Raw genomic sequence first — 23,974 nt, forward strand, 5'->3', positions numbered from 1 at the left:
TCTTGCTGTGTGACATATCTGCTCCTCATTTACCTTCCACTGTGATTGTAAGCTTCACCAAAAGCAGATGCTGGCACTATGTTTCTTTTACAGCCTACAGAACCATGAGCTAAATCATTCTCTTAAAAAAAAAATAAATTGCCCAGTCTCAGGTATTCCTTTATAGTAATGTAAAACACAGGAACACAAATGGATAAAGCAATTGTGGTACACATACACAGTGAAATATTATTCATCCATAAAAAGAAATAAAACTGTCATCTGTGGCAACATGGATGGAACTGGAGGGTATTACATCAAGTGAAATAAGCCTGGCACAAAAAGACAAATAGGGCATTTTCTTACTCATATGCTGAAGCTAAAAACGTGGATCTCATGGAGGCAAACAGTAGAATGGTGGTTACAATAGGCCAGGAAAGGAAGTCAGTGGGGGAGGGGGAGGATAAGGAAAAATTGGTTAGCGGGTACAAAAATACAGTTAGAAGGAATAATTCTAATAATTCTAGTATTCAACAGAAGAGTAGGAAAATTATAGTTAATAATTTATTGCATATTTCAATATAGCTAGAAGATAAAAACTGTAATGTTCTCAACAGAAAGAAAAATGTTTGATATGACAGATTTCCCAATCACCCTGATTTGATCATCACACATTGTATACATGTATCAAAATATCTCATGTACCCTCAAATATGTACAACTATGACACAGCAATTAAAACCACAGAAAAGAGAAAAAGCTGTTAAAGAAACTAGGTTTTCACATAACCTTCATATAGTTACAGGGTATGCAAGAGGCCCTTGATTCATGTCTCTGGGTCCCCATTTTTTTCATGGAAAAGAGCAGAGGGAAGACAGGGTGCCCTGTTTTTCTGGCTCTAGATAATCACATCCACCATGATGGTGGAACTGCTTCTCCAGATAGATACGCCCGGTCTACATGATCAACCAACATTCTTTTATTACGCTCCATACTCACATGTCCAGCTGCTTTTCAGACTTCTGGTTTAGAAATGAGTGTTAAAGAAGTACCTCAACCTTTGCATTTACAAGTAAGAGAAATCATTACTTCTTTCCCCATACTTATTCTTATATACATTTCTCCATAAAGCACAATATCATTTATCTGACAGAAGGCAGAATAAACCATCCTTGAACCTTCCTTTCTCCCCACCAATAATATCTAATTAATTACCATAAACCGATGGTATTAACTCCTTGTTATCACACTGAGATGTCCTCTCCTCTCTTTCCTGTAACTGCCTAAGTTTAGGCTCATACCATGTCTCAACCAATGGATTACTGCAATTATTTACTAACTGGACTCTGGCTCTAGGTCCACGCCCCTTCAGTCAATCCTTTCAGAAACATTCATCTGCTCACTCTGCTTCCAGTGTGCACAGGAGTTCTAACGAGCTTCTCCAATGACTTATGATCATGATTCTCGAGTGAAAATATGGAGACTCCAGGAAGGCATGGTCCTTTAGTTAAAACAATTGCTATTGCCAGCCAGTATAACTGATAGAAACGGGCCCTGGGTGTATTTGGGAGAGGTTAGAAATTATCCACCTATAGATAAAGGCCAACCTGGGGATCAATCAAAGGAGTCTGTGCTCTGGGTCCTGCTTCTTCTCTGGTCTCATCTATCCTAGTCCACATCCCTCTCTTTTCCTCCCCAACAGACTCTCCACCCATTTGGATTCTATTTGCAGTTCCCCAAAGCTGTTGGATTGTTTTGTGTGTTTTGCTATTGGAAATTAGGGCTCTCTCTCCAAGATTCTCTTCTCCCACTTGTCTACCTCAGAAACACCTACTTAACTTTTGAGACTTGCATTAAATAAAAATGTAATCAAAGGTAGTTTTTTTCCAAGAAGTCTTTCCAAGTCTCCACTATGGAGCTGCCAACTCCTTGCTATGTATACATCTATCACCACATCAATGGTTCTGCTTTACATTCATTGATTATTTATAGGTCTGTCTTTCCTAACGGAAACGTAGCTCCCTCAAGTGCAGGGTCTGTGTTTCATCACCCTAAATCTGCAGACCCCAGTATAGTACCCAGCATATAGCAGTGCTCAGAGAAGTTTTATTCAATGATTGACAGGATATTTAAGGACTCCACTGGCACTCATAGTCTCTGCGTGAAGATACTATAAAAACATCTACATGCAAAAGGGAAGGAGGAAGATTTGAGCATATAGAGTTGAGATTCACCCTCAAGCAAGCGGTTGTTCCCATGCGTAAGGGTTTAGGAGCCAGGACTGTTAAATGTAACAACTGCATAAATCAGCACCGTTTGTTACATTCTTACAGATTATCTTAAATCTTCTTGGCCTTAAAAGAAATGCTAGAATAACATGATCAATTCTATAAGGCCTAACAGACAGAACATATTCCATAAATATTATTAATTTGAATTAAATTGTTCTGGCCTGATATTTTGTGATAAAGACTTGAAGCTCTATGTAAAATTTGTTTCTAAAATCCTCACTGATAGTTAACTACATCCATACCGGGAATCATGACTCAAATTTATCAGTCTTTGGAAATTTCAGATTATCCAACTATATATGTAACGAGAATCAACAAATTGCTTACACCTGAATTGTGCTACTGAAAATTGAAGTTGAAGCCCAGATAACATGCATTTAACTGATAAAAATTTTAGGTCTTCATAATAGAGTCAGAACCTTAATAACAAGGATTTCACTTTACTGACATTCAAGATTTTACACTATATTTTTAACACATCAGACACAGCTACAATTATATTTATGTTAAAAGTTGCCATTTGTCAAAGTGGCTTATTAGATTGTTCTAAATGTGTGCCTGGGCAAATTTTGGTTTATTAAACAATTATAAGTTGTCAGTCACTCTGAATGGATTTACTTAGTGAGCTGTATGATAAATACCATACTAATCATTTAGAGACCAAGAAGTTAGTCCCCCTGATGTAGGCTTATTTCCACTGAAAACTGACAGGAATAATCTAGTGATGAAAAAGGAGACAGACACTTTAGAGGCAGAGCGTGGGTGTTAAGGAAGAACAGGGTGGGGGAAGTTCTGAAATTATATCTCTTTGAAGAAAAAAAAGGAGAGAGAGAAGGAAATCCAGTGAGTTAAGTCTAGTCAATGTTGATTGCTTGTGCGAAGAGGCATAGGAGTCTCTGGAGTGCCAGTTTCCCTGATGCCCACCCAGACTTGATTGAAGACACAATTGCTGCACCTGACCTTTCCCACATTGACAGGAAAGTAACATGATGACTCCTCAGAAGTGGCTTCGATGCCCCTAAGAGAATGTTCTGGGAAGTATATTGTCTTAGGAGAATGGCAGCCACTTAGAAAGTCACACACAGCTCCTGGAGGGGTAGGAGAAAGTGTTTCTCTGTTGTTGATAATCCAACACTGTTGGCATAAGGGGTGATTTCAGGGATTCACTCATGAACTCTCCTTTTCTGAATGGTTAGATTTTAAGTATATTAGAAACAAAACAGAGTTCGCACAGTAAATGCATCTGATTTTAAAAAACAGAGAATGGATATAAAATCTAGTTTAAGAAAAATGTTAAGTAAACAGGTACAAGTGATATGTAGATACGCATCCATATTCAAGGTGTTGTGCAAATTACTGAAGTTAGAGAAACGCTGGCTGAATTTAAAAAGGGGCGACTGTTCTCTGACTTATAACAATGCATTTTTTGGGTCCATAAGTCAGGAATTGGATAAAACAAATCGAAATCCACCAACAAAGAGTCTGAAAGTCTGAATTATGCTGTAGCTGCCTTGACCTTGGAGTGTAGGTACATAAAATGGAAACTCAGAAATCTCCCCGAGATGGCAACACACTGCTTATTATGAGGTTAAGAAATAGATGCTGCCGCGGGAAATCATTTAGCACGAAATAGATGTTAAAGATTCCAGAATACTTACTTTCCTTTTTTAATTGTGTTCCTGCCAAGTAGTGGGTCCAGGACTGGATCTATCGTTTCCTTGAGATTTTCAATTAAGATGACATCACCAAAGGCCAAAGCAGTTTCTATGGCATTCAAGAACCTTAAAATTCAGTGGGATTTGAGATCATAAAATGTCAATTGGCACAAAAATGTTCAAAAGTATTTATATGATTAAATTATCATTAATAGAGAAAACTATTTTATAAAGTGGTAGTTTCCTTTAGATTATACAGAAATTAAAGATGAGATTTTAAGATACATGTTAGTCATATTTTTCAAGTGAAATTCAATCATTTGAAATAATAAATCTATATGTAGATTAGTTGCTTGTAATAGCAACCATAGTTTAAACAAGTATAACTTACCCAAATATCATTTAAATTCATTTGATGGGCTTTTTTTAATGGAAAATTCATGTATCAATTGCTTTATAATCCGATCAGACTTTTTATTTTTTAAACCTTTAAGTTTAGTTACTTAAAATGGCGAGCTATCATTTTATTTTGGTCTTACCCTCCAAAAAATTATCTCCCTACCAAAAATAATTTTCTGCAAGTATTCAGATAAGCAAGAACTACATTTAAAAACCAGAGATGAGGTCTTACTGTGTTGTCCAGGCTGGAGTGCAGTGGCATGTTTCTGGTTCAATGTAGCCTCAATCTCCTGGGTTTCAAGTGATCCTCCTGCCTCAGCCTCCCAAGCAGCTGGGACTACAGATGGGCACTGCCACAACTGGCTACTTTTTTTTTTGGTAGAGATGGGGGTTTCACTATGTTTCCCAGGCTGGTCTTGAACTTTTGGCTTCAAGCAATCCTCCTGCCTCAGCCTCCTAAAGTGCTGGGATTGTAGACATGATCTACAGTACCTGGTCTAAGAACTACATTTACTTGTATAACTATAGAAATTTCTTATTTCACTCTATGTATAAAAAAGAATGGAAAGGTCAAGTGACATATCCATAGTTCTAAAATAATTTATTCAACATTAACTGAATAGCAACTGCATAAAAGATAGCTTTCTATCTATCAGACAGTATTGTCACGATGACTCAGTAACAGAAAGTCTCGGAGTAGATTAAGTTCTCATAAGTGACATGTAAATCTTGACTAAGATTAAATTAACTTCAGGCATCCAGTGTTGGGATTTGTAGCCATGTTAAGAGCCTTCTATAGGCGAAGTATAGATTTAGGAATATGACCCATCATTAAACCTGGAGGCACCACTGACAATTCTTGTGTTACTATCCGAACACTCCAGGGAAGGAATGTAATATATATAATGGAAATATAATACATATCCATTCTTGGCTTTAGAAAATTTACATATTTTTCCTTTCTAACCTTCAATCTTATTTCTTCTTCGGATAACTTGATGCCATCCAACACGAATGCCTTTTCAACACAGATACAGATAAAAGAGCAGGCAGACAAAAAAACTAGCGCCAAATTGTAACACAACAATGTGGTGGAGAGGTCTAAGAAACATGACGCCTTTATAAAAATCAGACCCACTGCACAGCAGGTAAATAGCAAGCCTTCAAACTTCACATACCCTTTCTGGCCCAAATGTGTGACTTTCAGGTCCGTTCCGTACTTATTCTTGATCCACTTAATTCCCTGCTGCTGCGGATCTATCACCAGAGGCCAGCGCTCACAGTGTGTTAGGATAGCAGCATTTTCAGTGGACATTCTGTCGCTTGGCAGTCCTTCATTATTCCAGGCGGCAACTGTAGCATCATCCGTCAACATGGAAATCAAGTCCAGGCCTTCAGTTAGTGGAATGAAAACCTTTAAAAACAGAGTTGAATGCAAAAACTTGGCCATGTGGCAGACAGAGCAGACAGACAAGAAAACATGAGAACAAAGCCATGAGAAAGTAACTCTAGAGAAACACATGCAAATTCTCTGTGGATTCTCAGAAGCCAAACACAACTCATCATGAGAGGAAGTTTGACTTGATAAACCCAGTATTTTACATCTCAGAATTCTGTCAACTGTGAGATTCAACATCTTGTTTTATCAACTGCATCTACTGGGCTTCAACTGAGAGAGAACTTTGTCCCATACTTAGGTAAGAGTGAATTTATACACCAGGAAGAATGGCAGAATGCCAGAATCCTATTTGCCCATGGAGCTATCCACACCCCCCACCCCCTCATAAGCAATGCTAAAATGCAGTATCTTGCTCAGGCACTTCATTTTTTTCTACCCGCTACCCACCAATCCTGCAAAGAGAGGACCCCTCTTTCTGGATGGGTTAATGAAAAGTACTCAGTACACTGGAACTCCATTAACTTCTCAGTTTTGCAAAGGAACTTAGGATGTCACTTCTAGGCTGAGAGGATAATTCTCTATGCCTTGACTGCATTGTAAAGTAAGGGGATGGGGAGGGGCAAGAGAGGAGGGATGGGCAAGGGGGGAGGGGAAGAGGGAGAAGGGGCAAGAGAGGAGAGGGGCGAGAGAGGGGAGGGGCAAGAGCGGGGGAGGGGCAAGAGAGGGGGAGGGGCAAGAGAGGAGAGGGACAAGAGAAGGGAGGCACAAGAGGGGGAGGGGCAAGAGACAGGGCAAGAAAGGGGTAGGGGTGAGAGGAGGAGGGGCAAGACAGGGGAGGGGCAAGAGAGGGGCTAGTGGGGGGGGACAGAACAATCCATTTTAAAGAATAAGTATCATTCTTTATAAAAATTGACAACAAAGAATAAATATTGTGGCAAAAATTTATTAAAGAACGTATTTGTTCACTCCTTCAGTCATCAATTACCAGAAAATTATTGAGCATTTTCTGCATACACAAAACACTGTCTGGAGACACCAAAATGTGCAGGATGAATACCGAGCTAGCCCCCCACCTGCTGGGGCGGTTAACATGGAAGCATTCCTTCATAAGAGACTGCAGTGAGAACCCACGTGTAGTACGTAGAGGAGGGAATAGTTTGGTTCATTGATTTGTCACAGAGCTTCAAAACAAAATGCTGAAAGGATTCCCACATTAAGGCTGGCATGAAATTTGATATGAATATAAGAAAAGTAGCATAATATTCTTAATGCCTCTGACTACAGTGTTATCTTAAAAATGAATCAGACCTTACCTCCTAGTGATACTGAACAAGTCTTGGTATCTGACTTGACACATAGTTCCCTTAGAGACACAGGCAACTTGATCTTCTGGAGTAAGTACTCTATTGGCAAGAGATATGTGGCTTAAATTTGTTACTTCTACTTTATACAAACAGCTGAAACAATTGGTGGCTGTGAGTAACTTTGATTTCTGAAGCTAAAAGGACTAACAGAAGGTGCACCTGCAGATCTCCTATCCAAAATCAATAGTTTGAGCACCTACTCTGTGCGGAGTACAGAGCCAGGGATGAAAGAGAACACCCGTCTCCCCCCTGAGCCCTGGCTTAGTCACATTCACAGTGAATGTGAAGGCCTAGGACATTACAGTGGACTATCACGGACTTTGTATTTGTTCACAGTAGTCCTCTTAGCTTCAGAAATCAAAGTCACTCAGAGTCCCCAATTGTTTCAGCTGTATCCATTAAGTGGAAGAGTCACTAAGCTAGAGCAATTTCCAGTTCTGCAAGCTCCTCTCGGGATAGCTGCTCTATACAGGTGTACCAAGTTTAGTCTTTTATGCTATGTTTTCGGTGTATCTTTTCTACATTTGGATCGATTTAGATGCACAAACATTACTGTGTTACAATTGCCTACAGTATTCAATAAAGTAACATGCTGTGCAGGTTTGTAGCCTAGGAGCAATAGGCTATGCCATGCAGCCTCGGTGTGTACTCGGCTCTCCCATCTAGGTCTGTGTAAGTACAGCAACAGACATTTCTCAGAAATATCCCCTTCCTTAAGGGTCATATTAGAGTATACCTTTTTATTATAATGAACTTGTCTTTTCAGAATTTCTTGGAGTCTGCAGCAAGAAAATGGGTTTGGAAACCAAGTACAAACAGGGAACCCTTTAAGTTCAAAGTCTGCTTCTAAAGTCAGCCTATTGCAAGGCTCCATCTAATTGCTCCGTTAAGTAGGGTCAACATGTTGCGAGCCAGGTTGTTACTACAAGGTGGAGCTGAACACACACACACAAAAGGAGGCTCACTCCTTGGAAAATAAGCATTTGCTAGAGAGAAAAGACAAGGCTGGAATCACGTGCCATGAGCCAAAGTGAAATTAGTCCTAACACTGAATGCCCATCAGTCCTCGAAAAACTGCCCAACTGGCATATTCCTCAGAAAAAAGGGCAATTTCCCATGGACATAATACTTCCATTTCTCCTAATGTTATGGTAACATAACAGGTAATGTTTACGTAAGGCTTTATATGTTCACAAAATTTATTCATATATATTCATTCTTTCCATTTTCTCATTTAACTCTTACAAGAGTTCTGTAAGGTAGATACCTCTATTTTATTGCTTAGGACATACAGGCTTGGAATTAGTGCTGGTAATAACTAATTAATAACCAATAACTAATTATAAGCACTAATAACGCCATGTATTTGCTCTGTCTATAAACTGTTGGGTCAAAGCAATGAGTGGAGTGCAAAGGCTGCCTTGAACTTGCCTGTGACTCTGTCCATCTGCTCAGCAAACAACAACTTTGGATCAAAACAACTTTGGAAAACAGTGTGATTTGGACCCTCAAAGCCGTTTCAGCCACCACCCTCTGTGTTACTGTTTTCTCCCTGTCCCATCCCTCAAACTATGCCCCCATGGTTGTACTTTCTGACAACCCTTCCCCCATACCCTTTAGTATCTTGGACCAAATTGCCTTATCTTCTCTACCTGCTTGTCTTAACCCAGGGCAATGGCTGTCAACCCCAGGCTGGATATTGGAATTATGGGATAGCTTTAAAAAGCTGCCAACAGGAGGCTGGGTGCAGTGGCTCATGCCTGCAATCCCAGCACTTCGGGAGGCTGAGGAGGGCAGACCATGCCATCAAGAGATAGAGACCATCCCGCCCAATATGGTGAAACCCAATCTCTACTAAAAATCAAAAAATTAGCTGGATGTGGTGATGTGCACCTATATTCCCAGCTACTTAGGAGGCTGAGGCAGGAGAATCACTTGAACCTGGGAGGCAGAGACTGCAGTGAACCGAAATTGTGCCATTGCGCTCCAGCCTGGGCAACAGAGTAAGACCCTGTCTAGGGGGAAAAGCAAAGCTACCAAGAGGCATGGTCCTTTCCCCCACTGATTCAGCTTCAACTGGCATCAATGCACTTCAAAAGTTCTCTCATATGATTTTAACATGAGGCTGGGATGCAAGAGTCATTGTAGAGTCTCATTTCCCTTGAGGGCTTTCTCAAGTGGAAATAGTTCATTTTCCTCCCTTCCTCCCTTTCTTCCTTCCTTTCTCCCCTCTCTCTTTTTGTCTTTCTCTTTCTTTCTTTCTTTTTGAAATAAGGTCTCATTCTGTCGCCCAGCCTGGAGTTCAGTGGTGCCGTCATAGCTCACTGTAACCTCTAACTCTTGAGCTCAACTGATCCTCCCTCCTCAGCCTCTTTGCCACCACACCTGGCTGGGTATTTTTTTTTTTTTTTTGTAGAGATAGGGTCTCACTGTGTTGCCCAGGCTGGTCTCAAACTCCTGGCCTCAAGGGGTCCTCCTGCCTTGGCCTCCCAAAGCACTGAGAGATGTGAGCCACCACATAGGCAGACAGTTCATTTTCTTAATACTCCCATAACTGAAAAGTGGATGTGGAAAACAGTTATCATTCTTTTTTCCCTTTAAGTCAACCCAACGATGATTCTTCCATTCTTAAGTCAAAATGCCACCTTCAAGACCCATAGTATCCAGATATACAATCTTCCATCTGTTTCCTCACCTTTTGAATGATACAGCTATTGGTTCTTCTTGCTTTTCCAAGTTCTGCTATCAATCCTTGACAACATCAGTGCCTATGCAGATGATCAATCTATTCTCTGGCCTTGACATCTGTCATGTTAAAGCACTATATTTCCTTTCTACTCCAGCATGCTGGGGCAATTGGGGGAGGAAGGGGATGACGTGAGAATCACCTGGGAGGATTATACAATACCCTTTCCCTGGCTTCTGATATGTGCATCCCCTCCTCCCATGATGTTGATATATCTTTGGTGGGTTATTAGAGTACCTCCTTTTTCGATGGGAAATGTTGACCCAGACTTTGTAAAAATCTGAAATTATTTCACCATTGAAACCTAAAATTTCTATGTCTAACTCTTGGATTATGATTGTCTGTATCTCTTTGACATCTTTAAACATAACACTCTAACAAATACTACTGAGACAGCAGGCCAGGCCAGGCACAGTGGCTCATGCCTGTAATCCCAGCTCTTTGGGAGGCTGAGATGGGTGGATCACGAGGTCAGGAGATCTAGACCATCCTGGCTAAGACGGTGAAACCTTGTCCCTACTAAAAGTACAAAAAAATTAGCTGGGTGTGATGGCATGTGCTTGTAGTCCCAGGTACTTGGGAGGCTGAGGGAGGAGAATTGCTAGAACCCGGGAGGTGAAGGTTGCAGTAAGTCGAAATTGCACCACTGCACTCCAGCCTGGGCAACAGAGTGAGACTCTGTCTCAAAAAAAAAGGACACCAGGCCTTTAGCCAACTATTTACTGTTTTACTGTGGTAAAATATACTTAACATAAAATTTGCTATTTTAACCATTCTAAGTGTATGGTTCAAGTGGCATTAAGTACGTTCACATTGTTGTACAACCATCATTATCTATCTCCAGAACTTTTTCATCTTCCCAAACTGAAACATACCTATGAAACAGTAACTCCCCATTCCTCCCTCTCCCGGCCCCTGCTAACCATCATTCCACTTTCTGTCTCTATGAATGTGAATGCGCTGGTTCCCTCCTAAAGTGGAATCATGCAGTATTTGTCCTTTTGTGAATGGCTTATTTCAGTTAGCCTAATATTGACAAGGTTCATCCATGTTGCAGCATGTACCAGAATCTTCTCCATTTTTAGGGCTGAGTAATGTTCTATTGTATGTTTATTACCTTATGTTTAAAAATCCATTCTGTCCACGGAAGAACTGCTCCGATCTTTTGGCTACTGTGAATACTGCTGCTATGAACAGCAGCATGCAAACATCTGTTTCAATTCCTACTTTTATTTCTTTGGGGTATATACTGAGAAGCAGAATTTCTGGATCATGTAATTCTGCCTTTAATGTTTTGGGGAACTTTACCATATTTGAACACTAACTTCTGGCTAACCAAGTGCACCTCCCATTCCTTAAATGTTCTGCTAGTCACTGCTTGACTTTACCCTCACCTCCTTTCTTCCTGGCTTACCTGCCTACAAACCTTGTACTTGGCTGGATTTGGCATTCGCTGTTCTCTCTTTTTACTCCTGGACTTTGAATACTGCTGATGAAAACTTTATTACTGTGACTACAAACTCCTCTTGTTCAAATTCATCTTGGGTTTCTTTTTTTTATTGCATTTTAGGTTTTGGGGTACATGTGCAGAACATGCAAGATAGTTGCATAGGTACACACGTGGCAGTGTGATTTGCTGCCTTCCTCCCCTTCACCCACATCTGGCATTTCTCCCCATGCTATCCCTCCCCAACTCCCCACCCGCCACACTGTCCCTCCCCTATTCCCCCCAATAGACCCCAGTGTGTAGTGCTCCTGTCCCTTTGTCCACGTGTTCTCATTGTTCATCACCCGCCTATGAGTGAGAACATGTGGTATTTCATTTTCTGTTCTTGTGTCAGTTTGCTGAGAATGATGTTCTCCAGATTCATCCATGTCCCTACAAAGGACACGAACTCATTGTTTTTGATTGCTGCATAATATTCCATGGTGTATATGTGCCACATTTTCCCAGTCCAGTCTATCATCGATGGACATTTGGGTTGGTTCCAGGTCTTTGCTATTGTAAAAAGTGCCGCATCTTAAAGCCGCGTGGAGACTCTGACCACCTACTCCCCTGTTGCCCTTCACAGGTATTTTTGCTATTTTTACCACTCTCCTCAAAGGTATTCTCCTAATTCCCATTTTCTTTTGTCTGGCCATCTTGCACTGCATTTTCCTACTTCCTTGAAGTAACAGAGACCAGCAGGTGTGACTGCTTCAATTATCTGTCAATATCTGTGCCCATGTCCATCTTTGTCTCCATACTCTAGAAAGGACTGGATATATAAACTAAGAATTGAGATGACAGTGTTGTTTCAATGAATTGAGATGACAGAGTTGTATAGAAAATAGAGTCCTGGAAATCAGGAGGTCTAATTTTCTATTCTATATGATTGAAGAGGAGTCATTTAGACTTACTTTCTCAGTTTTCTCATTTGTACAAGCAGGATCTTAAACTAGATGATTTTAGATCTTCCAAATCTATTGCTTCACTTTGCTTATGGGTTTGAATTTTCAAATTTAGGGGAAGATACTTTATACTTACAAAAAATGCTACACTTTAAGTCTGAAAGTAGTCTTTTAAAAATCTTTAACAAATAACCCATAATATTAGTAAGAAAATAAAAAGTTTCATGCTACTCAATAACATGATAATCTGAGTTTGATTTCAGTTATCACTTTTGTTTAAAGTACTTTTCCAACTATAACTCCATAGTTTACATAATTAATTTTTATGTTCTTGTTGAAACCATCATTAACATAAGAAAAACTATCCCTATCTTTTCTCGTGTGCAAAAATAAAATCGGGTCAGCCATAGTGGCTCACACCTGTAATCATAGCACTTTGGGAAGCTGAGGCAGGTGAATCACCTGCAGTCAGGAGTTCAAGACCAGCTAGGCAAAATGATGAAACTCCATCTCTACTAAAAAATAAGCTGGGTGTGATGGCAGGTGCCTGTAATCCCAACTACTTGGAAGGCTGAGGCAGGAGAATCACTTGAACCTGGTGAACAGAGGTTGCAGTGAACCAAGAATGCACCACGGCACTCCAGCCTGGGAAACAAGGGTAAAACTTTGTCTCAAAAACACAAAATGAAATAAACAAAAACCAAAAATCAAATCAAAATGGATTAAAGACTTAAACCTAAGATCTGAAACTAGAAAATTACTATAAGCAAAAATTGGGAAATTTTCCAAGACATCTGGGCAAAGGTTTTTTGGGTAAGACCTTAAAAGCACAGGCAACAAATGCAAAAATAGGATAGTATCAAGCTAAAAGGCTTCTGCCCAGAAAAGAAAACAACAAACAGAATGAAAAGATAATCTATATAATGGAAGAAAATATTTGCAAACTATTCACCCAACAAGGCATCAATAACCAGAATATATAAGGAACTCAGCTCAATAGCAAAAAAGCAAAAAACTTGATTGTAAAGTGGTCAAGTGACTTGAATAGATACTTCCCTCAGAAGACGATGTACAAATAGCCAACAGGTAACATGAAAAAAATGCTCATAATCATCAAGTCATCGGGGAGATGTAAATCCAAGCCACAGTGAGATATAATTTCACCCCAGTTAGAATGACTGTTATCAAAAAGACAGAAAATAGCAGATGCTGGTGAGGATGCAGAGAATAGAGAAAGCTGGTACACTGCTGGTGGAAATTTAAATTAATACAGCCACTATAGAAAACAGCATGGAGGTTCCTAAAAAAAAAAAAAAAACAAACAAACTACCATATGATCCAGCAATCCAGCTGCTAAGCATAAATCCAAAAGAAAGGAAATCAGTGTATCAAAGAAATACCTGCATTCCTATGTTTATGGCAGCACTATTCACAATAGCTAAGACACAGAATCAACCTAAGTGTCCATCAACAGATGCGCAGATATGGAAAATGTGATATATGTGCACTATGGAATACTATTCAGCCATAAAGAATGAAATCGTGTCATTTGGAGCCACATGAATGGAACTGGAAGACTTTATGTTAAGTGAAATGAGTCAGGCACAAAAAGACAAATATCTAATGTTCTCACTCACATGTGTGAGCTAAAAAGCTGGATCCTATGGAGGAAGAGAGAGTAGAATGATGGTTACCAGAGAACCAGAGGGAGGAAAATGGGGGAAAGGGAATGCAAAGAAGTTGATTAGTGGGTACAAAAATACAGTTAGATAGAAGAAATAAGTGCCAGTCAGTATTCAATAACACAATAGGGAAACTGTAGTTAATAATTTATTGTGCATTTCAAATAGCTATAAAGGAAGAATTACAGTGTTCCTAACACAGAGAAAAAAATAAATGTGTAAGGTGACAGATACCTTACTTATCCTGACTTGACCATTACACATAGTATACAGGTATCAAACTACCACATTACCACCAAAATACATGCAATATTATAAATCAATAAAAACATTTTTTAAAATAATGAAATATTTATTACGAATTCTGTGAAAATAAAAAACACCTTCACAGTGGAATTTCTGGTTAGTTCTCGTTGCTGCGGTCCCAAAGTACCTGATAGACACATGGGCTTTATTACTGAAATTTCAATGTGACTTTTCTACCTGTTGACAAGGTAAGGAAGTGAACTTACCTTCTGTTGAAGAAAGGGAACCCACTTGCAGTCCACCAGCTCCTGGCGATACTGCTTTGTGAAGGGTCCAACATAAGACACAAAAGCTGCTGTGAGAAGAACATCTCCACACAGTGTCTTCTCTTGAGCTTCGAAGGACTTAATGGATTGACCCCAGCGAATCTTCTCTGACTAAAAGATAAAATTACTCAGCTGTAATTGCAGGGTGAACGTCAACTCAACAAATGCTTAATGCAATCACCTTATGGCACAGTTTATGTCCTTCCACACAGTCACTAGAAGGAACAGAGTGTAACGGGTTGGTGTGACTATTGTAATCTTTCATGTGTTTGAAACCCATCATTATGACGGAGTTCTCATACTCTCCTCAGTGGAGTTTATCACAATGTGACATTAGTTCTTTAACACCTCTTCTCCCTGAATATCCTAACTCTTCCATTATGATTGAGGTTCTTCTTGAAAGGCTGACAGTCTCTACCCTACCCCTCTGGGAATGGAGGATGACCAAGAGCTGTGGCAAAAAATGAGTGACGTTAGGATTGATTGATTGATTGTTTATTTATTTGACAAGGTCTGGCTCTATCGTCCATGCTGGAATGCAGTGACACCATCTTGGCTCACTGCAACTTCCACCTCCTGGGCTCAAGCCATTCTCTTACTTTAGCCTCTCAAGTAGCTGGGACTATAGGAATGCACCATCAGGCTCAGCAAATTTTTGTATTTTTTGTAGAGACTGGGTTTTGCCATATTGCCCAAGCTGGTCCCAAAATCATGAGCTCAAGCAATCAACCCACCTTGGCATCCCAAAGTGCTGGGATTACAGGCATAAGCCACTGCGCTTGGCCTGATGTTAAGATTCTTAATGTCGGCCTGGCTGCTTTCCATTCTTCCCACTACACTGCCCTAGGCAAACTTTTTATTTATCTGTTTTTAACATGCTGGTGATGGTCTGATTACAGACACACAACTCTTTTTAATTAGGTAAAACATAAGCTGAAATAGCCATCTATCCTGGATTCTATTAAAGAGTAGCATCAGTAGTTACTAAACTTAGGTTAGTTTTCTAATATAATCATTAAGTCAATGGAGGAAACTACGATCCATGTACAAAGATGGAAATCAGGACTTCACAATACTCTCCAAGACAGCTGTTGAAGTCCTTATATCTAGTTGGATGGCCATTTAAAATCTGATTTACAGGTTAAGTATGTGAAGCCCTTTATATTGGATTTGAATAAAACTGCAATAAATATGTATGGATTGACTGAACTGCAAGGTAGTTCACTAATTCATTTTGTTTTAATGTATGCTAAAAATTAATACAACATTTTAAGAACATGCACATTAACAGAACTTGAAAAAAAATCAGCAACTTGTTAGTACAAGCAAACAAGCACTCTATGGAATTTTGCTTTTATGAAAGAAGATCGACCACAGAAAACAAAAATGATGTCGGAATGGATTGGAATGCCAGTTCCCTGCAAGCCATCTTAATATCTACAACACGGAGGTCAGAGGTCACGGAATTAGCATGGGAAAATGGTTATCAAAGCGGTTTCAAGATCATCTCCGTGCTTTGATTGATAAACATCACCCCAAGTTAACTACATAATTAAACACTAAGGAACTTCGGCTCTCTAGCCCTCTTTACAGAATGTATTACTTTCCTTCCTCAGCCACAGACAACATAGCCATTAATTTTCAGGAGGAACCTCTCCTTCACCTACCCTCCATCTTTGTTGTTTTTGGTTTGTAAAGGATAAACAATAAAGTGTACCCATCTCATTCTCCAAAACAGCTTTGAAATTTGAAGATTTACTAAACATAGATTTATTGGCTATCGAAATCGTCAATAATTTCGCTATAGTATCCATGCAACATAAATCATTACTGACAATGGCTAACAAGGGTTTAAGAGTTGGAACATGTCATGTAATAAATTTCTAGACAGTTAAAAATCACTATAATTTTATTCTAATGCATTATAGATTGCCTGTAATGTCATCCTGGCCGGGGTGACCCATTTCTAATTTTGAACAGCTGCTCAGCTCAGGAGTTAGTTAATGATTAAATATAAATTGCCTGATTTATTAGTCTGAATGGCTGAGCTTCCAGGTCAATGCTATATAGACAAAATCATCAGTCTTGATGTTTTTCAGAAGTTAACTGTCTCCTGTTCTACTCAGAAAGAATTTATCCTCAAAGAAAAAGATCAGACATTTTCAATCAATCCTTTAAAAATAGATATTTTTTCCTAGTTAACGTGATACAATCTTATTTTCCTTTTCTTGTCTAAATCATCACGAGTAAGTAGAGTCTTTGGAAATACTGCTGTATGTTGGAGACACATGGCAGAGCCTGCTTTTCCTTTGATAAAACTTTCAGACGTTCTATAACTAGTCCAGGAAAACAGTCTAATTGTATGACCCTTTTCCTCAGGTAGCTCGCAAATGGTGAACACTTTAAACTGCTTGAATCTTGCCACTTTAAATGGAAGCAGTAGTAAGTACTAGTACTGGTGAAATTTCTCAACAAGTCTTCAAAAGGTTCCAGAATTTTAACACAGGAGGCTCCCCAAAGTCACCCATTCATTAATTTATTCATTCAATAAACAGCTAGTGATGCCTACGACATGCCAAGACTATACTATATGCTTGGGATCAAGCAGTGCACAAAACAAGTGAATTTCCTGTTTTTGAGAAGCTTATATTTTGGATGGGGAAAAAAGACCAAAAAAGTACTTTTGCGTATGCATACATGTACAACTATGTGCATGCAATAAATGCTGTCAAAAAATGGTAACACAAGGGCCTGTAGGTCAGTGAAGCCTTTAGAGTGCACTTTGAGTGATTAGTTACTGGGGAGTTCTGAGTGAGGGGGTGATGTGAACAGACTTCAGTTTGTAAAGTATCACCAAGCTGCAATGAGGGAAATAAGCTTTAGGAGGCAATGGTGGGGCCTGCAGAGGTACTCTAGGGAAGAGATACCAGCAGGCTGGACCAGCATGGTGAGGTGAAGAGAATACGAGGTGCTGGGATTTGGAATGAACTTGAAAGGCAGAGTCAATATGCTGAGGGACTGGATGTCAGAAAGAGAGCAAAAAGTCAAGGGTGATTCAAAAGCTTTGGGCCAGAAAATGTGAAAGAACAGAATTGCAGTTACTGAGATGGAATGGAGAGAGGGCATTTTACAGAATGAGTTTTTGCATAACAAATTATGCATTTCAGAGAGATAGTGTGTTTAAATTTGCGGTGAATTAGTTAAATTTGTGGTAATAAGTTAGGGTTTTAAAAATCTACCATAAGAAATTAGGCTATCACCTGGCCATCCCAAAACACTTTTCCTCCTCCTTTCTTGCTAAGAGAACCCTGAATCTGAATGGGATGCCATTGTACCCAATCCCATCAGATGAACTGTGACTTGCTAAGCCAATCATGATAATCCCGTTTCCCACTCTTGCAGACTTTTTTGGCGGGGGAGGGCATGTGGGGTGGAGTTAGGAGTTTATCTAGATTGACTAAAGAAACTTAAGTGGGAATTTGCCAGAGAATTTCCAGAAAAACATCAGTTTTTCTCATGAAAGGGGTATGAAGTGGTACCTTGTTGTGATTTTAATGTGCATTTCCCTAATGACTAATCAAGCTGAGCATCTTTTCAAGTGCTTATTGTCTATTTGTCTATCTTTTATGGAGAAATGGCTATTCAAATCCTTTTCTTATTTTAAAATTTGGTTATTTATCTCTTTGACTTTTGTTAGGAAATACTTGAACATACATTATGTCTTTTGAACATCATCACAACCTTGTAAGGGAAACACCCACATCCCTGTTTCAGATACAAGAAAACAAAGTTGAAGACGTTTACTGATTTGTCCCAAACTGTTGAATGCCACATTGTAGAGCAAATAAAATCGGTGAATACTGATGTCGAAGAACATATGTTCCTCTGCCACTCATGTTCAAGCAAGAGAATGTTAATAAGAATTATAAAAAACCTTTATCTAATGGAATAGCTGTTAACAGTAGCATGTCATTCACCTATAACAAGATATAACAACAAAAACATAAGCCAACCAGTTAGCATGAAAGGAATCAGTTGCTGGTAGAATTCAATGGCAAATGTGTATTAAAAGGATTAGGCAACAGGCAGTTCAATTTCACAATTATCTAGCAGCCATCCTGAATTTTATAAAATATTTTAAGAAAAATATGCTTTTTGTTTTTAAAGCATTTTACAATGTGGTAAGAAAGGAAGGGAGAAAGTAGAAAAAGTAAGTACATAATCCACCCACAGCTGATGTACTTCACTGTCTTAAAGTGAATACACAACCACTAAATTCTGATAAAGTGTATGTCTTCCCTGTTTTAGTAGGAGATCAGACTGATGGCACATTGAGATCAGGACTACATATTAAAAGATATGGACCTGATCATTTCTTCTGTCTGGTGAGTTAGAGCCACAGTATGAGTGATGATTAAATATTGCCCTTTGCTGTCAATTCCATGTCTATTTAATTATTATTGATGGCAAAGAATAAAATCCCCACAAGCGGATCTGAATTTTTTAGGTAGAATGTTTGGAAGAAAAGGTTTAACTTGCCTCAAGTTCCTTGACAAGTCTGTTAGCTAATTTGATGGTTTTATCAGTTTGGGTCACCTCTTCTTGACACCGGACTTTCTCAGCTATTGCTTTCTCAAATGAAGCTGTGAGTCTGCTCAAATTTCGATCCAGATCCTGAATGAGAGTGGAATTAGCTTTTGAGTCATTTTACTTAAAACAGAGATTACAATAATCCTAAAACATCTGTTACTGTAAGGTGAATGAACAAACCTTTTCCCCCATTAACATTTACCCCTTTACCAGACATATTTTAGGGGAGTAGGAAAAGAAGAATATAACGCCAATAAACACATCAGTGCCACCATAAAGTAACAGTTCACAATGTGGTCTTCTCCCCTTCTGTCTCCACTGGGCAGAATTCAGGAAGCAACTGGGGTGAAGGGATGTACCCCGAAGATGTGATTACACTGGGCGCACACTATCCCCCTCTGCTCTTGCACCTAAGCCTCATCCTCCAATCCCAGCTTTATTAATGACAAAAATGATTTCTTTGGTTTCTCCACCTATTCCTTCTTTTCTCTTTGGGTTCATAATTCAGGCAGTGAAGAGAGGTATTAATTACTGAGCCCTTTAGACCCAGCTTGGTCAATCAGATTTTTCTTTTTCTTTTGGAAAGAGTATTTCTCTGTTGCCCGGGCTGGGTGCAGTGGTGCAATCTCAGCTCACTGCAACCTCTGCCTCCCAGATTCAAGTGATTCCTGTGCCTCAGCCTCCTGAGTAACTCAGATTACAGGTGTGCACCACCATGCCCAGCTAATTTTTGTAGATTTAGTGGAGATGAGGTTTCCTGATGTTGGCCAGGCTGGTCTTGAACTCCCAGCCTCAAGTGATTACCCCCCCACCTCGCTTCCCCAAGTGCTGGCATTATAGACGTGAGCCACTGTGCCTGGCCCACATTTTTCTCTTCTGGAGGTTGGGACTGAAACTCAGAGATAATCCACTGTCTTTAGCATTAAAAGGCCTGTGGGAAAGTATGAATCAGAGGGCTTCATTTAGAGAGGGAACAACTTCCACCAGGGGACAAAAAAATAGAGAAAACCATTGTGGAGAAAGGGAAAAGGATGAAAGAGACATACAAAGAGAAGCAAGATGAGAAGTCACACAGCCCTAGAGAGACTCCAAGAGAAGTTCACGGCAGCTTCTTGATTCCTGGATCTCTTGGAGCCCCTGCTCACTTTTTGTCCATGAGTTTCTCTTTGTGTCCTTTTTGGCCAAGATATCTTTAGTGAGTTTTGAACATTTATAGTCAAGAAGTCTTGACTAAGATGTCAAATGCTTGTAAGACTCCTCACTATGCTACCTTGCTTTAAGATCCAACAAACCTAATAAGATTTATAACACGGCTTTTATAGATGCATGCAAAGTTCTAATACACTTCAACAAGAAAACTTGTAGAATATAACCTATTAATAATTTGGAGAGAAAAAATAATTTAGAGACAGACTATATTTGCCAATGACCCAGTTATTTCACTATTGCTTTATATTGCTAAAGCAGTATGTATATATACATAAATATGTATATATAATGTCAAATATATATATATATAACATCAAATTTAAGATTAATATGCAAAATGGCATCAAATTTATGAGAACTAATGGAACTATTATACATCACCAGTTAGAAATAAGATTAAAATGAAAATATTACAAGTCTGTTTTGGGTTACTAAGAGCACTTATAGTTTACTTATAGATTTACCAAACACAGAAGCACACAAAGACTCTGGCATCATTTGGGTTCGTATTTGGAGGCTGCTACCACCTAAGCAGTGTCAAGCTGGGACTATTTACAATCTCTATGCTTCGGTTTCATTATCTTAAAAATTGCATTAATAATGTTACCTAGCTCAAAGGGGTTATTCTGAGGATTAATTCTGATGATTCATATAATAATACCTAGGAAGGGGAAGGCAATGGTTCTCAAAATTTTTGTTCTCAAAACTCTTTTACATTCAGAACCCTAAAGGGTACTGGTTCATACAGATGATATCAAGTAACATTGATACGTTAAAACTGCTAAAAAATAAAAATTAATTTTATAATAATAAACTCACCATATACTAGCATACATCATTTTATTAAAAATATTACCAAAACAAAATTAATGAAAAAAATGGCATTTAGATTTTTGCAAACCTTATTTTAATGTCTTATTTAGCAGAAGACTGTTAGATTCTTATACCTGCTACTGCATTCAGTCTGTTGGGTTGTTGTGTGTCATACAGCCTCAGAAAAACTCTACTGTATGCTTGTTGGAGAAAGAAGGTGAAAAAAGTAGGCAATGCCTTATATAACTTGCAGGTGAGGAAACTGAGACAAAGATCAGTTGAGTGATTTGCTATAGTTTCACCAGCTAGTGTGTGAAAAAACAAGGCTATGAACCCAAGCCTTCTAAGTCCTCAACCAATTTAATGGAAGGTATTTAACAAAACAGATGTTTGAGGAAGTCCAGCTGTGGAGAGAGAGAGAGCAGATACTTCTAGGCTTCCGAGTCAGATCACACCTGGTAAACTGTATAGTTAACAGGATCCAGCTTTGAGTTTTAAAATGTCTTTGTTCTGCCAGGCACAGTGGCTCATGCCTGTAATCCCAGCAATTTGGGAGGCTGAGGTGGGTGGATCACTTGAGGCCAGGAGTTTGAGATCAGCCTGGCCAGCGTGGTGAAACTCTGTCTCCACTAAAAATACAAAAAATTAGCTGGGCGTGGTGGTGTTTCTGGGTTTTGGGGTTCAGGGGAGCCCTCAGTTCCCTTGAGAGGACTTCTCTCCAGGTTCTAGGTCTATCACTCCCCCAAGAATGGGAGAGGAGACCACAGCACAGTGCACAGTAAATGCCAGACTCAAAAGTGTTGCAGAAAAGTGATTTCATTTTAGGCGGAGAAAGAGAAAAAAAAGGAGAAGAGAGAGAACTTCCATATGACAGAGTGTGTGAAAGGGGACCCAAACATGGAGTCCAAAGGGGTGTGGAAGAAGGGGACTTTTAACCTGGGAGGAACCCCCACCTTCTCCAAGACCCCTGGCCAATGAAAGGAGTTCCTAAGAACTTCCGCTGGAGTGACTGACTTTTTGATTCTTCCTGTGCCTGTGAAAATTAAAACAGAAACTGTTAAATCTCCCGGATGGAGAGAGATGGGAGGATGGCATGGCACTGGGAAGTTCTTGCCCTTAAAACTACACCCCCTTATTGTCCCAGAAAGACAACACCTTTCCTCAGTGGCACAAGCCTGTAGTCCATCTACTCGGGAGGCCGAGGTTGTGGTGAGCTGAGATTGTGCCACTGCACTCTAGCCTGGGTGATGGAAAGAGACTGTCTCAAATGAATGAATGAATGCACGCATTTATGTATGTACGTATGTCTTGGTTCTAGTCCCTCCACCTCTTACTGGCCCTGGTGGTGTGGGCTCATTATTCACTTTCAGTGAGTTTTACGTTTTTTCATTTGCAAAATGGTGCTACTCCTACTAACACCTACTTCGTACGTACGTGCACTATGGAATCAAATCTGTGTTAATGCATGTAAAATATGGCACAGCACAGTTAGCAAGCACATGGTAAGTTAGCTCGGTGTGCAAATATCACTGGGGTTTATTTCAAATGCGATACAAATTCACTTTGGTTCATCTTTTTCATTTAGCTGAAACATAATCACCTTAATGGCAAATGTTTGGGTAAGAGTTGGCCCTTGGCATGTAACTTTTAAGGGCATTAGTGAATGTTCACCAGGAATAAGTACTAACCTGGTGTAATAGCCAGCATTCTAAGCATGCTTAAAGGTGACAGTCTATTACTTTCACAGGAATGTTTAGCTGTTGATTTGAGCTTACACTGACTGCTTTATATGTAATCAGAGATTTGAAGGGAGTGCTAGTGTCTCACATGAATACAGTTAATATAAACCTAAATGTGTAAACTGTACATGTACTAGAAGAAGTAGTTCAGGCCTGGCGCGGTGGCTCAAGCCTGTAATCCCAGCACTTTGGGAGGCCAAGGCAGGTGGATCACGAAGTCAAGAGATTGAGACCATCTTGGTCAACACGGTGAAACCCCGTCTCTACTAGAAATACAAAAAATTAGCTGGGCGTGGTGGCGCGTGCCTGTAATCGCAGCTACTCAGGAGGCTGAGGCAGGAGAATTGCTTGAACCCAGGAGGCGGAGGTTGTGGTGAGCCGAGATTGCGCCATTGTACTTCAGCCTGGATGACAAGAGTGAAACTCCGTCTCAAAAAAAAAAAAAAAAAAAAAGAGAAAAGAAAAGAAAAAATAGTTCAAAGCAAATATATAATCATCATCAAGATGATTTTACTCTAAAATACATAAGATTAAGTTTCCAAAATATTTTCTGAGGGTGTCTTAATATAGCTTCTATCTTTCTCCTTGTTTTAAAAAATTTTTTTCTCTATAGAAAACTCTATTCTTACTGTTCTTTTCTCACCACCCATTCTTTCCTTCATCTATTTTAATCTTTTATTTCTATCACTTTTTTCTTTGTTCTTCTCTACCATTTTACTGAAACATGTGATACAAACCACCTATGAATCTGATAAACAAGCTTTATTCTCTCAAGTTACTAATCATTGTTTGTAAAAAGTAAAATTAAAAAAAAAAAAAACAACTCATAGTTACTGATCCTGTAACATGCACGCAGCACTATTCTAAGTATTTTACATGTGTTGATGCATTTGATTAGTTTGGTAAGTCTCAGAGAGATTTTTCCATTTTATAGGTGAGGAAATAAGAGTCAAAGAGGCAAAAAAGTTACTCAAGGTCACACAGCTGCGAAGTACTGGGCTAGGACGTAACAGTGCTGTTTGGCCCCACAGCTTGGGCTCAGATGCACTGTGGTACCCAGCCTCTTTACTCTCTGTTCCAGGTGATGGTTCCTTTCCCTCCCTTGGCCCCCAGATACCGATTTCTCCTGGCTCCTCATTCACCTT

At 39.4% G+C, this 23,974-nt stretch overlaps 1 protein-coding gene across 1 annotated transcript in view; it reads right to left on the reverse strand.

Moving 5' to 3' along the window:
• Window positions 1-23,974, reverse strand: part of DNAH11 (dynein axonemal heavy chain 11) — a 426,042-nt gene that overhangs the window by 80,128 nt on the left and 321,940 nt on the right. Inside the window, exons 62-65 of the mRNA XM_035253682.3 lie at window positions 19,018-19,152; window positions 14,419-14,589; window positions 5,503-5,738; window positions 3,929-4,051 (exon numbers count right to left, since the gene is read on the reverse strand). Of these exons, the coding sequence (XP_035109573.3) occupies window positions 3,929-4,051; window positions 5,503-5,738; window positions 14,419-14,589; window positions 19,018-19,152 (665 nt within the window). The remainder of the gene's footprint in view (window positions 1-3,928; window positions 4,052-5,502; window positions 5,739-14,418; window positions 14,590-19,017; window positions 19,153-23,974) is intronic.

The sequence above is a fragment of the Callithrix jacchus genome, chromosome 11 (genome assembly GCF_049354715.1).
Source record: "Callithrix jacchus isolate 240 chromosome 11, calJac240_pri, whole genome shotgun sequence".
NCBI lineage: Eukaryota > Metazoa > Chordata > Mammalia > Primates > Cebidae > Callithrix > Callithrix jacchus.